Source organism: Ictidomys tridecemlineatus, chromosome 1, assembly GCF_052094955.1.
Source record: "Ictidomys tridecemlineatus isolate mIctTri1 chromosome 1, mIctTri1.hap1, whole genome shotgun sequence".
In the NCBI taxonomy this organism is placed as follows: domain Eukaryota; kingdom Metazoa; phylum Chordata; class Mammalia; order Rodentia; family Sciuridae; genus Ictidomys; species Ictidomys tridecemlineatus.
This window is the reverse complement of record NC_135477.1, coordinates 240556743-240571917: the sequence shown is the minus strand read 5'-3', so window position 1 is coordinate 240571917 and position 15175 is coordinate 240556743. Positions and strand designations below refer to the sequence as shown.

Sequence of the window (15175 nt, the reverse complement as noted above, 5' to 3'; positions counted from 1 at the left end):
GTGTATGTCTAACTTCACCTGCCTGTTTGCCCTGCCTGTATGAGTGTTCCTCCCACCCAACACCATCTCTACCCCCATCCATGTCCCCAGACCTAGCACAGAGCTCAAATATCTATGACCCCCTCCTCCCTGCCCTGCTACCATCTCAGCAGCATCTGCCCGTTAGAAAAAGATTAGATTGTTTCTTGAATCAAAATGCCAACTGGGAGACACGAGAAGGTCTTTTCAATGAAAGCAGCCCTTGATCAACCTTTAAAGGTCAACAACAATTCATAGAATCAGACTCCATTAAGATCAGACTCCAAGAGGCTTCATCAGCCCAGCCCTCTGCTCCTCTGTGCAGAGAAGGCCAAAGCAGGCTGCGGGATGCAGGTGAGATCGTTAAGTGCTGGTGGAAACGCCAACTGCAAATGAGGACACGTGGCAGTCTGGCGCTCTCCTGGGAAATGCCACAAATGGGGGGCTGGGGTCCAGGGAGGGAGGGGTGCAGCGGCAGAGCCGCTCAGAGGCCAGCGAGAAACTGTGCTCTCTCCCCTCCCTCCCACACCAGCCACTTCTTCAGGGAAGGAAACAAGTGAAAGTTTTCATCATCATATGCCTTGAGGTTGACAGAATAGAAGACAAAGAAAAAAAAACAAACCAAAAAACAAAACACACCCACATTCAACACTGGACTTCACAAACCATAGTGCTTCAACACCTAATGACAGTGGCATTTGTTACTTCTTTGATGCTGCTTCTACCTTTAAGGAACCTAAAGAATTTTCATCATAGATTTGCAATTTGTGAATACTATGTTGTTAGTTCTTAACCAGGGAAATGAAAAAGTTACTAAACAGAAGGTGAGTTAATTTCTGGGATGTCAACTTTGCAGGACTATTAACAGAAGAATTTTAAAAAGGTGCCAATCGGTGAGTAAATGGCACGGTAGCCACAGGAAGGAACACTCCACAGCCATGAAAATGGGGGGCTGTGGAAAGCACCTCCTGGGTGGAAAGACAGGATCTTACAGCACCCTGCTCCTTGAACGAGCCGATTAAAATGACAGTAATGAGCATGATATTAATGAGGCATGTAATAATGAATTAGAGGTAATAAAGTCACAAAGCCAAATGCTCCTCCACTGCTCAGGGCCCTCTCCATCTCCTACAGTCTCCATGACATCCCTGTGACGTGGTCACTGACTCTTACTGTATAGAAGAAAAAACTGAGACTTGGAGTTGCAAGGATGTGCCCAGGAAGCATGGCTTTTCAAGGGCTGTGCTGGCACTTAATTCTAGGTGGGACTGCCCCCAGTGTGAACCCTGTCTCCTTGTGTTTGACTCCATTTAAAAGAAATGTGCCCAGCTGGAAGGACACACCACTTAGTGGATTACATTATTGGTGACATCATCAAAATTTCATCTTTTTCTTCTCTTTATTTTTTTTCTGGGTTTTCTACATTAGAAATAATAAAAATCTACTACTTGGTAATAAAAATCAGGACTAAAAAAAAAAGAGTGAGAGAGAGTTCTGTATTGCTATGTGATGCTTCCAGAAATAGTAAAACTAACTTGGAAATTCTGAGTTCCTTCAACAAAGACTTTCTAAGCTCCTACTATAAACATATAACCTATTTGTGCAGAAACATGAGACAGCCTCTCTGCTGTAACAGCTGTATTTCTCAAACAATGCCTTAAAATTTTGTGACAAGGTGACTATTATCTAGAATAACAAGAATCTACTGTGTGTGTGTGTGTGTGTGTGTGTGTGTGTGTGTGTGTGTGTGTATTTGGTTCTAGAGATCGAACCCTGGGGTGCTCTACCACTGACCTCCATTCTGGCCCTTTTTATCTTTTTGAGGCAGGTTCTAAGTTGCCTGGGCTGGTTCTAAAGTTGCCATCCTCCTGCCTCAGCGTCCTGAGTAGCTGGGGTTATAGGTATGTGCCATCATGTCCAGCAAGACATTTTACATTGTTATTATTCTTTATTCAGCAAGTTAGAAGCTTCCCTCATTCAAATATAAAGACAACAACAAAGTCTGTGGATTATCTCCCCTTGTTAGATACAAAAGAGGAACAGGTGCCCAGAGGAGCCTAAAGTGACACTTCTTTTCCCCCTAATGGATGAACACCTTGGCTGGTGGAGGCCGAGGTTAGACACCAGCAGCGGAGGCGGCTCCGCTGTTCATTGTCTAATTGCAAAAGGGGCCCAACCACGCCTTTGGGATCTGGGCTGGATGCTCAAGAGCTGGAATGGACACCCATTCTTGTCATCGCATGCTGCTCAGCCCTACAAGAACCCAGCAAGGGTTCCTAAAAGTCAATGCCTCTGGCAGGAACACATTACGTTTTTCCCTAATACCATTGGCTCTGGGGTCCTTTATATTTTATTTGCTTGAAGGGCAGCATGGTGTATGAGAAGCAGCATGAACTTTGAAGTCTGGAGGACTCGGCATAACCCCTGCGTTTGCTATCTACTGCTGCACGACCACACGCAAGTTAACTGGCATTTCAATTCCATCCTTTGAATAAAAAGAACCCATACCTGTATCATGGGATTTGTACTCTTAAGAATCCAAGGACATAATAGATACTAGGTGAGAAGCCCCTGGCAGTGTCCTCTCTTCCTTTAAGGTGGTGCGTGAGATCAGAGACCAGGCATCCCCTGGGAACTAGTTTTCAGAGCCCGGCGGATCCCCCTTCATTATTAGCTCTGTGGGTGAGGGGCCCTTTTTGTTTTAATATTATATATTTTTTGTTTGTGGATAACAGCTTGATGTAGAAAAGATGTCCCTCCTTCCTTATTTTCCAAACTAGCTGAAAAAAATGAGGCAGCATCCAGATGAAGGCTTGGTGACACACGGTACAGAGCTCAGGCAGGACCCCAGGTTCTGGAGCTGCAGCTGTGGGGAGGGAGCTGTGCTTTCGGGCTCTGGTAGGTCTGGCAAAATGAGGAAATGGTTTCTCCTTTGGGGCAGCTTTTCCCTCCAGGGGCCTTCAGCAGGCCGACAGGGGACATCCTTAGGACCACTGTCCTTCCTTGTCGCCAGGGAGGGGTAGAGACAGCCCTCAGGCAGGCATTGTGTGTGGAGCTCCAGGGACTTAGGAAACCCTGGAGGACCCCATGGAACTTCTGGAAGGGGAGGAAAGGACCTAGAATGGGCTCAGCTCCTGCCTCCAGGGGCTCAGATGTCTGCATTTCCCACAGAGCCTTCACCAAGACTCTGCATATTGGAAGCCTGAAAGTCCAGTCAAGGATCTGGGGTAAAAAGTGTAAAGGAATAAAAGCAGATTTTATTTTTTTTTCAGATAGTTCCAAGTATTCTTCTAATCTACTGGTTAAATACAGTTGACTTTCAGTACCTCTGGAGGGTTGGTTCTGGGACACGCTCCCCCATACCAAAATCCAAGGATGCTCAAGTCCCTTTATAAAATAGTGTATAGCCTATAACCGACACATCCTCCCGCGTACTTCAAATAATCCCTAGGTTACTAGTCCTTCCTGCAGATGCAGAACTTATGGATAAGAGGCACCAGTTGTATTCCTCTAATCAGCAATCAATCTTGGAATCTAACTGGGAATATATATATATATATATATATATATAAACCTCAGATGCAAGGTTCAGAAACAACAGGGATGATGGGAAAAGAATCACCCTGACCAGCAACAGCGTAGTGAGAGAAGGGGCTAAGGCGCACAAGGCCTCACACCCAGTCTCCCTGCAAGAAGTGGAAGGAAGTCCCCAGGCTCCATTCACTAATTGCTCATTCACACGGACTCTTTCCTAGTCTCACCAGCAGCACAATCAGGTGACAGGAAGGAGAGAGGTCAGTGCCTCCCTTTCTCATCAGAGTTGTGGAGCCTGCAGTCTTTCTCTAGCCCTTAAAGACTAGTGACCAGGGCTGGGGGAGTGGCACAGATGCTGGGGGCCTGCTGATGGCCAGATGATGATGGCATCACGGTCCCTGCCAAATGGAAGCCAGCCAATGGAAGCTCGGCCTCACTCTTCATCTGTAGAACTGGGAGGAAGGAAAGGCGCAGGGTGGAGGGAGCAAAAGACCCCCCAAGGCTTCCCCCAGCGAGGCCTGAAGAAGCAGGCCCCTGGCCCGCCCATGGAGGACCCGGAGTCTTCTTTTCCTTCTGAACTTGAAGATACAATCCCCCACTTCCCTCTTCCCTGCCGTCCAGGTTTCCATACCCCCTTTCTGGTTTCTCCTGGGAGAACCGCTTCTCCCTCCACACCGTCCTTCCTTCCACCCTACCGTTCTTACCTCTTCCTTAGTTCTATGATTATCTTGTCACCCTGCAACATGTATCTTTAAAGACTCTCAGAGAAAAGCAAAAGGAATGGAATGTACTTCAGCTAAGGAGGGCCTCCACGTTGGCTTGCCCTGTGGATCAGGGCCCAGGGTCAGCGTGTGCAGGCACATCCGCACCCAGGTGTGGCAGGGGGAAGGGCTCGACGCCAAACCCACCACCACCATTCGAAGTTTTTTCAAAAACTGAACAAAACTACCTACCTTGCTGGCCACGACCAGCTGCACCATTCCGGTGGCTGAACGAAGAATGGCCACAGCTTCCTCATGGGAGAGCCCGACCAGTAAGTGACCATTGATTACCAGCAGCTCATCTCCCAAGGACAGTCTGCCATCCCTGAGGAAATGGAGATGAAAAAAAAATCCCTCATCAAGATGTCCTGGGCCTGAGAAGGGTCATTCTCCAGGAGCAAGGGGAGGTCGTGAGAAGGGACAGTTAAAGTCGGGCTACAGAGGAAGCGGTGACAACCAAAGACAGTCTGGGATGGAACAGCCTTATCCTTTGAGTCCAGATTCCCACTAGAGGAGTGAAAATTTCTAGGATTTTGGCTTTCCCCCATGATTGGCATCGGTGTCCATGAAGCACCCAACTAGGTGGGGAGGGGGACAGAGAAACCCAGACCCCAGGGTTTTAGGGAAGTCAGGTCATCCTCTTTCTAATCCTGTCATCTTGTCCCCACAACCCAATCACTGAGCTCAGTCCAGGGCCAGCAAGGGTATCCTAAGCCCATCACAGCCTTCCCCGACCCACAGCCCCTTCTCTTCCCAGATGGCAGGACCCTCACCAGGTTTCCTCTGGGGAACCTGTGACCACCACACTCTGTGGTCTCTGCCTTCCCCCCACCCCCAACAAGGTTACAGGACCTGGGGGGGGGGAATCTTTCCATACTTTTGTTTTTAATCATTGGATCCTTACAACCAAGCTTCCTAAGGAGAAGGGTAAATCAAAATAATAAACTTTGATTTGCTATGGTAGGTAGCAGACCTGGCCTGTAAACATGGGTGTGCAAACACTTTCTGTTTCTTGATTTCCTTTACATTAAACTATGGGTGATCCAGAGCTTTCTTCCTGGTGGGCTGGAAGGAACCTCTGCTGTCCCTGGAATTGTCTCCTTGGGACTCAGGACTCTCAGTGGCATACAATGCCAGAACACTGGGCAGGCCTCTTCCATGGGTTCCTACTGGGCCTCCAATGGTCTGGTATCCTGAAATCCCAAAGGAGCCACAGATGGCTTCAAATCGGATAAGGTGAACAAACCCTCACCTAGGGTTACAGTGCCCTCCAAAGAGGCACCCAGGGGCTGCTGTGGGCGATCCAGCCAACTCTGTTCTCTCTAGTGTCTCTCTCTCTCTCTCTCTCTTGCTTTCTTTCAACCAACATCTCTCCTTTCATCCTTACCTCTTGTCTTCAGCTGTTTCTCTCTGTCTCCTTCCTTTAGGACATACATCATAATCTTTTTATTTTTATAAATTCAGGCTTTAACAGAAGACAGGAGGCAGCACAGACATCTGACAGCCTTATTTGCTGTCCTTTAAAAATGCCCAAAGCATGGGCTGAAGATTTAGCTCAGTTGGTAGAGTGCCTGCCTTGTATGTGCAAGGCCCTGAGTTCAATCCCCAGCAACCCAGGGGGGAAAATATCCCTGAAGCATAGAAATGCTAAGGTCACCTCTGGTTGCTTGAAAAGGCAGAAGAAGGGAACAGAAAAATCATGGAGGAAGAAAACCCCTAGAATCTCAAGACTAGGAGTGTGGGTGGACTCCCAAGGTGATCCCCAGAAGAGGGATTCTGGTATAAAAGAATCCAAGGGCTCTGGCCAGTGCCCTGGTCTTGCTTATCTATAATACCCACAAGACCAGCCTCAGCCCAGCCCCTTTCCTATTTCACTCTAATTTCATTTCTCTCTTCTCCTGTTATTAGCCAGAATGTTCCACTTGGGAGTCAACACCCCAGAGCAAAGCTAGACATACAACTCCATGCTGAGAATGAACGGAAAATGATGAGAGCCATTAGAAGGGATTCCGGTGGGAAATAGACAAAACACAGTTCCATGCAAAGCTTATCTCTGGGCACAGGAATTTCCTAATTGCCAACTTGCCAAAGATAGACTAGAACCTAAGCTTAGGATTTGTGGGAAAATGGCTACCTGGTGGGAGTTCATTACAGCATGTGTCATTGGCAAGTCTGATAATGCTCACTTGGTTTAAAACCATCTCAGGTTTTAATCTTTTAATAATTCCTGTCACCCAGAGAACTGACAGTTGTAGCTAACCTTTCTCTACTTTAGTTATTAGCTTCTTCCTCTCTAAGAGGATTGAGAAGCAGGAAATGTTTTGCTGCTGTTTCCCGGTCCTCTTCTTAATTTTGCACTCTCAGACTAAATGCCTCTAGCTCCTTCAACTACAGCTCATGAGACATACTTGGTTCCCTCTCATTCTTGGGCAGGCTGATCCTGCTCTGGCCATATCCCCCTTAGAATCAGGGTACCTGGACTGAACAATTCCAGACTAGATAAAAGACAATCTCCTCCCTCATCAGTGACTTTCTCTTTACATTCTTACTGTGCAAATGTGGGAAGGTAGCACCTGCACCCACCCCACCATGCCTCGAAGATAGTAGGCACCCTACATGAATGGAGGCAATTAGCAGGGCAAAGAACATGCCTGATATTTTGGTGGAGCCGCATCCCTCATACTCAAATTGACCTCCTTTTTTTGCACATGCTCTAGCCAATGCTGCTTCTTATGTCCGATGATTGTTCAGATTAAAAAATAAGCTTTTAATCATGAACTGTTTTCAGGTCACATGGAAAGGAATTCACATTTATTTCTTTCCCTTCCACATCTGCCCAACAGACACATGTGCATTAAGTGTGTGTGAAATCCTGATTGACTTGACAAGGGAAGCCCTAGTGCATGAACTGTGGTCACAGTGGAAATGAATCGCTTTCCTGAGTCATCAGTCACAGTCTCAGGGAGTTAAGACGTCAGGGATGTGGTGTTCTGCTTACCAGCATATTCTTGATAAGTAACCACATATTCCATAGTACCAGCCTCCAAGAAAGTAGGATCAATAACATCTGCTTGAAACTACATCTGGTGCAGAAAGAAACCCAACCTTGCCTCCGTGGTTTGGAAAATCCTGCACTCTCCTCACCAATTAGCCACTTCCTGTGCTCAGAGACGTGTGATTAGCACTGCTCTTGCCTGATTTCCTCCCATGCACCCACAGGATCTTTATAAACTATAATTATTAGGACTTTGACCGACCGGAAGAGGACAAGCACCCAGGAAAGGGGAGGGGAGGACAGGAGACAGAGAAACAGGGGAGAGTTATCTAGTCACCTGTGAGCGGCACCTCCTTCCTTCACTTGAGTGACAACGATAGCGTGAGGTGAGCGCTTTGATCCTCGGCCTCCACTAACCTGAATTCCCAGCCCATCTGATTCTTTGAGCAGCTCCATCTTCCATATCCGACCAACTTCCTCCTTAGAAGAAAAAGTGAACATGCGTCAAGGACGCTAACAGACATGTGGCACCGACCCGGAGAACACAGCTGTCATATATCCGTCAATATCCGTCGCTCAGCAAGAGCCCTCACAGCTCATCCCAGAAGGAAAAGCTCCTGTGGACTGGACCAGTCTCTGGCTGGCAGTGCTGTCCAATAGAACTTTCTGTGATAGTGGAAATGTTCTGTTTGTGCCATCCAATGTGGAACCACTGGCCACAGGTGGCGATGGTGTGTTTGAATGCAGCTGGTGGTGACAGAGGACCTGAATTTTTAATTTCACCGAATTCTAATTAAATTTATATAGCCACATGGGGCTAGTGGCTTTGACATTGGACAGCCCAGCAAGTGTGATTACTGAATTTCCTGACCAGGGTCCTGTTGAATGAAACTGCTTCTTCCCGAGACCTACATGCTACTCTGTAGGTACACAGTGGCTTTAGTCTGACTCCTTTTATTTTTCATAGCAACTAATTAATAAAAGAAGAAAGATCATGTCTTGGCCTCAGGAGACTTCAACTTGTTTGAACCTAGTTCTGCCATCTGTAACTTTTGAGTCATGTAATGCGTACAAATCTGTTTCCTTGCCCCTAACATGGGAATAAGGATTGGTATTTCTAGGTTGGCTGTTAGGGTTAAATGAGATATTTATGGAAATAGGTGTCAGCACAACACCTAGCAGTTACATATGAATATAGGTAATCATATACTATTTTTTAAAAATGTTTATTTTTTAGTTGTAGTTAGACACAATATCTTTGTTTTATTTATTTATACGTGGTGCTGAGGATTGAACCCAGGGCCTCACACGTGCTATGCGAGTGCTCTATTGCTGAGCCACAACCCCAGCCCCAATCATATACTATTTGTTAGTATCCCTTATCAGAAATGCTTGGGACCATAAGTGTTTCAGATTTCAGATTTTTTGGGGGGTGTAGTAATAGTTGCATATACATAATGAGATATCTTTGGAAGAGACCTAAATCTAAACAAAAATTCATTTGTGATTCATATGTGCCCTATACATATGGCCTGAAGTAATTTTATACAATATTTTTAGTGCACCTGTGTTTTGACTGTGATGTACTACATGAAGTTAGGTGTGGAATTTTCCAATTGTGTCGTGAGGTTGGTGCTCCACAGTTTTTGTATTTTGGAGATTTCAGATTTTCAGATTAGTGATGCTCAATCTATACTTATATGAACATATGCAATTGTGCTCACACACGCACATATATGTATGTTGAAAGCATATTGAATTCAATCCAAATGAGATCTTGTACAGAAAATTAATGTTGATATCAACTGTTGGTTCATAGGATTGGTGACATTGGTCTACATGCTCCTTAAATACATTTAAAAACTGTTCCAACCCCTGTACAATCTGTCATTTAAAAATATTTTAAAAACTAATAAATGGCTTTAAGTTATCAGATTGCTGATAGCTTCTCTGCTTTGGTTAATCCTTCCCTTTGATCCTGATTTTATTCTGAGAGTGCAAGCATACTCACTGCAAACTCACTGAATTATTTCAGATACTTAGCTGTTCAGAAAAATGAAAGCAAAATCTTGAAAAATGATTTATTTGGGGGAGGAGTCTTAATCTAGGCTCATCCCTGTAATTCTTTTTAGTCCTGGGTCACAATATATATCTCACCATATAAAACAAAAGCTCTCTGTTTTCTTCATCTATCATGAAGGCCCAATGGAACCATCGCCCCCTAGAAATAGGCAACCTGCCCTTTCAAGCTGCTTGCAAAGGAGAAAGAATGTGAAGCATTTGGAAAATCTGAAATACACACTGTCAGAAACTGAAATGAAACTTTATGCAATAGTGAAAAAACCAGATGTTGAGCAGTCACTGATGTGCAGCAATAGGAATGTCTGGGGAAATTATGAGCAGACAGAGACCCGTTGGATCCTACCCTTTTTCTAGCACAGTGCTGCTCGGTGGGACTCCGTCATTCCAGCAACAGGCAGTGGTGCCAAGTGTCTCCTGCATCCTCTGACCACAGACAAATGAAGCTTGTCTGGCCAAATGTAACTTCAGAAGTCACTGGCTTACCACACTCGTCCATGAACTTGTCATCGATCCCTATTTCATCCAGTAGTCTCACTGTGGACTTCACAGTTTTTGGTTTGCTGCCTCTGACCTCTGGAACACCTTTCTCTTTCCCATTCAGAAACATTCTCCCCTGGACATTAAAGTCTCTTGTTGCCCCACTACTTCCAGAAAGCCATCCTTGGGAATCAATGTGATCACCAAGATGGCAGCTTTCAACACTTCTAATATAAGAGACTCCAATGCCTGGCGGATATCACCAAAAACAACACATTCAGGAGGGCTGATGAGTTGTCCTGGCTTGCTGGGTCTCCCACGCCAGAATCCCAGACAGCCTGTGGCTGTCTCCCTGGGCCTCACGGTGCAGTGAGAGACACAAGAAAGAGCAGGACAGTGGCTTGACCTGTTTCTTTCTATGGAAGAGATGTCATGGTTCCTGGGTTCTAGCAGAGGAGAGACAGTCCTCCCTCCCCAGCACAGAAAAACTGAGCAACTCTTTCCAAACAGCACCAAGGTATGTAATTGGAGTCCAGAAAGAAGAAACTCTTTTATTTAGTTTGAGCCCCAAAGTAATAACGACCTATCTACCTCCACACCCGTTTACTCTCCTCTTTTATAAACAGAACCTGTATGATTCACAGTAGGTGCAATAACACTAGATATGCTCCTTTTAATTTTAAAATGCTTTTAGACTTAGAACCTGTGATAAGAAACTTGCAAAACTATGTTCATGTAGGTAGATAAATGACCTAAATGTTTATTCTGGCAGAGGAGTTCAAGACAATTTTCATCAAGAGCACTAACATACCCACTTCACATCCTCCCCTGTCCCAACACATTTACAGCTAGTTAAAAATAAGTAAGAGGGCTGGGGTTGTGGCTCAGAGTTAGAGCGCTCGCCTACCAAGTGTAAAGCCCTGGGTTCGATCCTTAGCACCATATATATAAATAAATAAAAATGAAGGCATTAAAAATATTTAAAAAATAAAAAATAAAAATAAGATAAAACATATATTGAATACAAATGGCTTCAGAGAGTAGAAAGGACAATCTGTAATATCTCTAACTATTCCAGTAAAAACCCAGATCTCCTTCACTTTCGTCCAATGATATGATTTTCTCCCTATAACTGAAAATAGAAATTTTTAAGGGGAATGTTCAAAGAAATCAATGCCAAGTTTCCTTGCCTTGGGATTTCTGATCATCTAATGAAGGAGTTCAGAGGAATAGAAAGGAAGACACAAGCAGCAAGAGGCAAACATTATCAGTTTTAATTGCCAGTATTAAATTGAGTTGCCTATAGCAAAAGCAATGTTCAGTGAAAAATAAAATGAGTGTCTGAAGTTTATTAGGCTAAAGCTGGTACTGGTCCAAAATAAACAGGCTAACTTAAATATAACAATATTAAATATATTTCCAACTGCCTTCTTACAATTCCACACGGGTATTTAATTCACACCTCAGTACAGTCAAAACAAAACTCTTCCCCTCCTACTCCTGGCTTTCTCATCTCAATGGGAACAGGACTGTCATCTACTCAAGCTTCAGAGGATATGCAAGCCAAAAGCTCTCGTGCATGCAAATGAAATGATATTTCATTGCCAACATCATAGCCATGTGAGGCATCTGTGGGTTCTGCTCCCTAAATAGATCTGCTTCTGCTCATCTTCCCCATAAGCACCCTATCAAAGCCACCAGCATTTTCAGCGTGGTGACCATGATAGCCTCTGATCTGGTGTCCTGTTTCATTCTTCACCTCCTATAATGCTCTCCATTAAACACCCAGGGGGGTGACTAAGAAGCACAGGACACGATGCACTCAGTGTAGATGCTCCAATGGCTGAAGTGACTCCACACAGACAAAGAGGAAGGTCCAAACTCTGGGATGGCAGCTGGGCACCTTTGTAAGCTGGCCCTGTCCACTCTCAGAATCATCTCCTGGCACTCGGTTTCTTCACTCCTGGGACACTCTCTTGTTCCTGTCTTAGGACTGCTGTCTTTTCTGGTTCCTTCCTAGGAACATTCACAGGGCTGCCCTCTCCTGACTCTCAGGCTCAGCTCAAACATCACCGCTGTAAGGAGGTCCTTCTTCACCAACACCCAATATCAACTAGCCCTCTACCTATGACACTGCCCAGCCATCCTGCACTTCACCCCGTTTAGTTCATTTATATTTGTCCCCTTTGGACCTTATGATTTGTTGCTTATGTGTGGTTGACAGTCTCTTCTATGGTATAAGTACTACAGGACAAGGAACCTTGTTACCTCATTTAGCAGTGAAACCAGATCTTCATCTTCATCTATTAATGATTATTTCCCCATAATTGAAAGTAAAAAATTTTAAGGGGAATGTTCAAAGAAATCAGTGCAGGTTTCCTTGTTATCAGCATAACTGATAAGGAAGCTAGTTATCAGTACAACTGAAGACTCTCTACCCTCAGGAACAGAGTCTTATCACATAATATCAAATTTCCACAAATACGATGGAATACACAAAAAGGAACATTTATCCACTAATCTTATGGTCCTTTGGACAATTGAGACTGTTAAGAGGCTGAACCAGATGTGAGACCTGTGTGTTCACCAATGTTCAATATGTGAACACGTGAACACCGATCCAGTTGTAGAGACAACTGAGTTCTGAAACAGACTATGTCTAGACAAATGGTTTGGGCATTTGTTTTTTCTCTTACATTGGCTTAAAGGGCAATGAAACTTTGTTAGCCTATTGAGAAAAAGCCAAACCATGAAAAAGGAGGTGCTGTGGACTTCTGAACTAAGGTCGTCAGTGTTACCCTCTCCTGCACGCTGCCAACTACTGTGTAAGTCCACACGTGCTTCGCTTCCCCGGAGCCAAAGCAGGGATTTATTTACTAAAACAGGGGCGGAACATTAAAGGGAGCTGTCTTGCAGCATTTAAATGACCTCATTTCTGCTGGAACCAAAAATAACATTTTACAACAGCATCTTTGCCCCAAATGTGAGAAGACACATCATCCAACTTGAAATTCACTGCAGCAAATACTCTGGCTCTTGTTGCAAACCTACTCTGAGACTGTTTGCTTTTCCCTTCTTATTAGAAAGGTCAGTGAGAAATCAAAGAAACCTGTGATCATAATGTCAGAGCTGGAAGTCCCTTAGTCATCAGGCCCACATGCTCAGTTTACAGGTGAGAAAACAGAAACAGAGAAGGGTGATGACGGCCCCAAAGCCACACAGTTGGGGATAGAAGAACTGGGGCTGGAATCCATTGCCCCATCTCCTGGGCATGGTGCTCGTGAGCATCTTCATAAATAAAGATTTACAGAGCACCTGTAAGTGCAAGGCCCTGAGCTGGGACCCGTGACAGACAAATAAGGCCCAACCTTAAAAGTCTACTGGGGACACAACAAGCCAATGATAACTGGAAGATGTGGGGTTTGTGCATCAGTGAAAATGGCAGGTGGTACTTCAGGAGCCCAGAGAGGAGGGGTCTAAAGATGGAGCAGGTGGCGAGAATGTCACAAAAAGCCTCCAAGAAGAGAGCATCATGATGCTTGGTCTCCATGGAAGGTAGAAGCCAAGCTATGGAGGGGAGGGGATGGGGGTAGGGTGGGCGACTGGGCAGAGACAGCTGTCCCCACCTGGCTCAGTGGCAAAGCAAACACAGCCTCTGAAGGACCCTCCATGAGAGGAAGCAAGCAGTGAGAAACTGGACATCCCGGACAGCTTCAGAGAGGCACTGGCCATCAGAAGGACCACGTCATAAGGAGGCTGGAGTTCCCAGCTGCCCCCAACCTCAGGGAGGAGGAAAGGCCTGGAGGTGAACAATGGATCACACCAATGTGGTGAAGCTTCCATAAAGATTCTTGAAGTCAGGGGTTTGGAGAGCTTCTGGGTTGGGTAATGCAACCATGTGCCAGAAGGGGGGTGTGTCTCGCCTCCACAAAGACAGAGGCTCCTGTGGTGGGCACCCTGAGGACCTCATCCCATGGACCTCTTCAGCTAGCTGCTTATCTACATCCTTTATCATATCCTTTATTATCTAATAAACTGGTAAACATGCTTAAAAAATAAAAGAAAGGAAGGAGGAGATAGAGACAGAAAGTTAAGCAGGGATCACATAATGAAGGGCCTCTGATGACACGGCAAGGTGTCTGGATGTTACCCTCAAGGGAAAGTGGACTTCCCCAAAGGATCTAAGCTACAGTGTGCGTATGTATGTGTGCACGGCATGCATGCATGTGCACGTGTGTGTGTGTGTGTGTACGTGTGTGTGTGTGCATGCGTGCACATGAGTCATGAGACTGGCTCTTCAGAAATGTTCCTCTGGCTGCAGGGCACAATAGATGAAAGGGAGGGGAGTAGGGGCAGTGAGGTGGGAGGCGACTACCACACCTCCCAGGTGAGCAATGAAAGCAGCCCAGCCTTGAACCAGCAGCATGGGAGTGGGGAAAGGAGTGGCCAGATCTGTGCATCTTAAAGGGAACTAGAGTTGACAGGACTTGGTAATTGACTGAATATGGTATAAAGGAAAGGACAGAGTTTCAGTGGACACCAGGATGACCAGGGAGACTCTCCCAGGATAAACCATGTGACAAACCATGGTAAAACCGGGGCAAACCAGGCCACTTCAGTTGAATTTCAGGTGACTCTGGATTGGACAACTTGTGGATGGTGAGACCTGGAACACTGGGGTGGGTTTGATGGTGCAGACAGTGGATGCATTGAGTTTTAGGGTGAAGTGGAACATCCAAGATGGGGACGTCCTGTAGGGAGTTGGCATAAAGCTTGCAGGTTCTGGAGGTAGACGAGAGCTCAGACATGAACTTGGGGAATATGATCCTTAGGACAATGTGAGTTCGCCAGGTGGCCCTGAGGACTTCCTAGAAGAGGATCATCCTCATGCTGCCCCTGTTTGATGCAAACATCAGTGGATGTCCTGGGTGTGAATTGCCTTCTTAGCTTTCCGTCCTGCAGCCTGAGTTCTCTGAAGAAGCACTTATGGAGACGACACAGCAGAAAGGTCTGGTACTCTACAGGGTGATTATGATTTCTGGGGTAAGGCCTCAAATGTACCCACAGACATACGAATGCCAGTCGAGAATAAACTTGCCTGCCTGACAAACAGTGGGTTTTTTCCTTTTGTTATGAGACTGTTTGGTTGAACACATTTTCAACACACAACACTACAAAAATACACCTTCTGTATAAACAGACTTGGGAAATCTGTCATCTTGAATGACTAATGATCTTTGCTGAAAAGGTGGTAAGGAACTTTGGGTTCATTTTTAAAATTACTGGTTGATGTCCTAGGAAATCCTTA

At 45.4% G+C, this 15175-nt stretch overlaps 1 protein-coding gene across 12 annotated transcripts in view; it reads right to left on the bottom strand.

Moving 5' to 3' along the window:
- The window catches only part of Pdzd2 (PDZ domain containing 2), a 354997-nt gene that overhangs the window by 82271 nt on the left and 257551 nt on the right, over nucleotides 1-15175 (bottom strand). For all 12 annotated transcript variants that reach the window (XM_078017033.1, XM_078017026.1, XM_078017014.1 and 9 more), the window contains 2 exons: nucleotides 7646-7788; nucleotides 4506-4638 (listed from right to left, as the gene is read on the bottom strand). In XM_078017033.1, the coding sequence (XP_077873159.1) occupies nucleotides 4506-4638; nucleotides 7646-7788 (276 nt within the window). The remainder of the gene's footprint in view (nucleotides 1-4505; nucleotides 4639-7645; nucleotides 7789-15175) is intronic.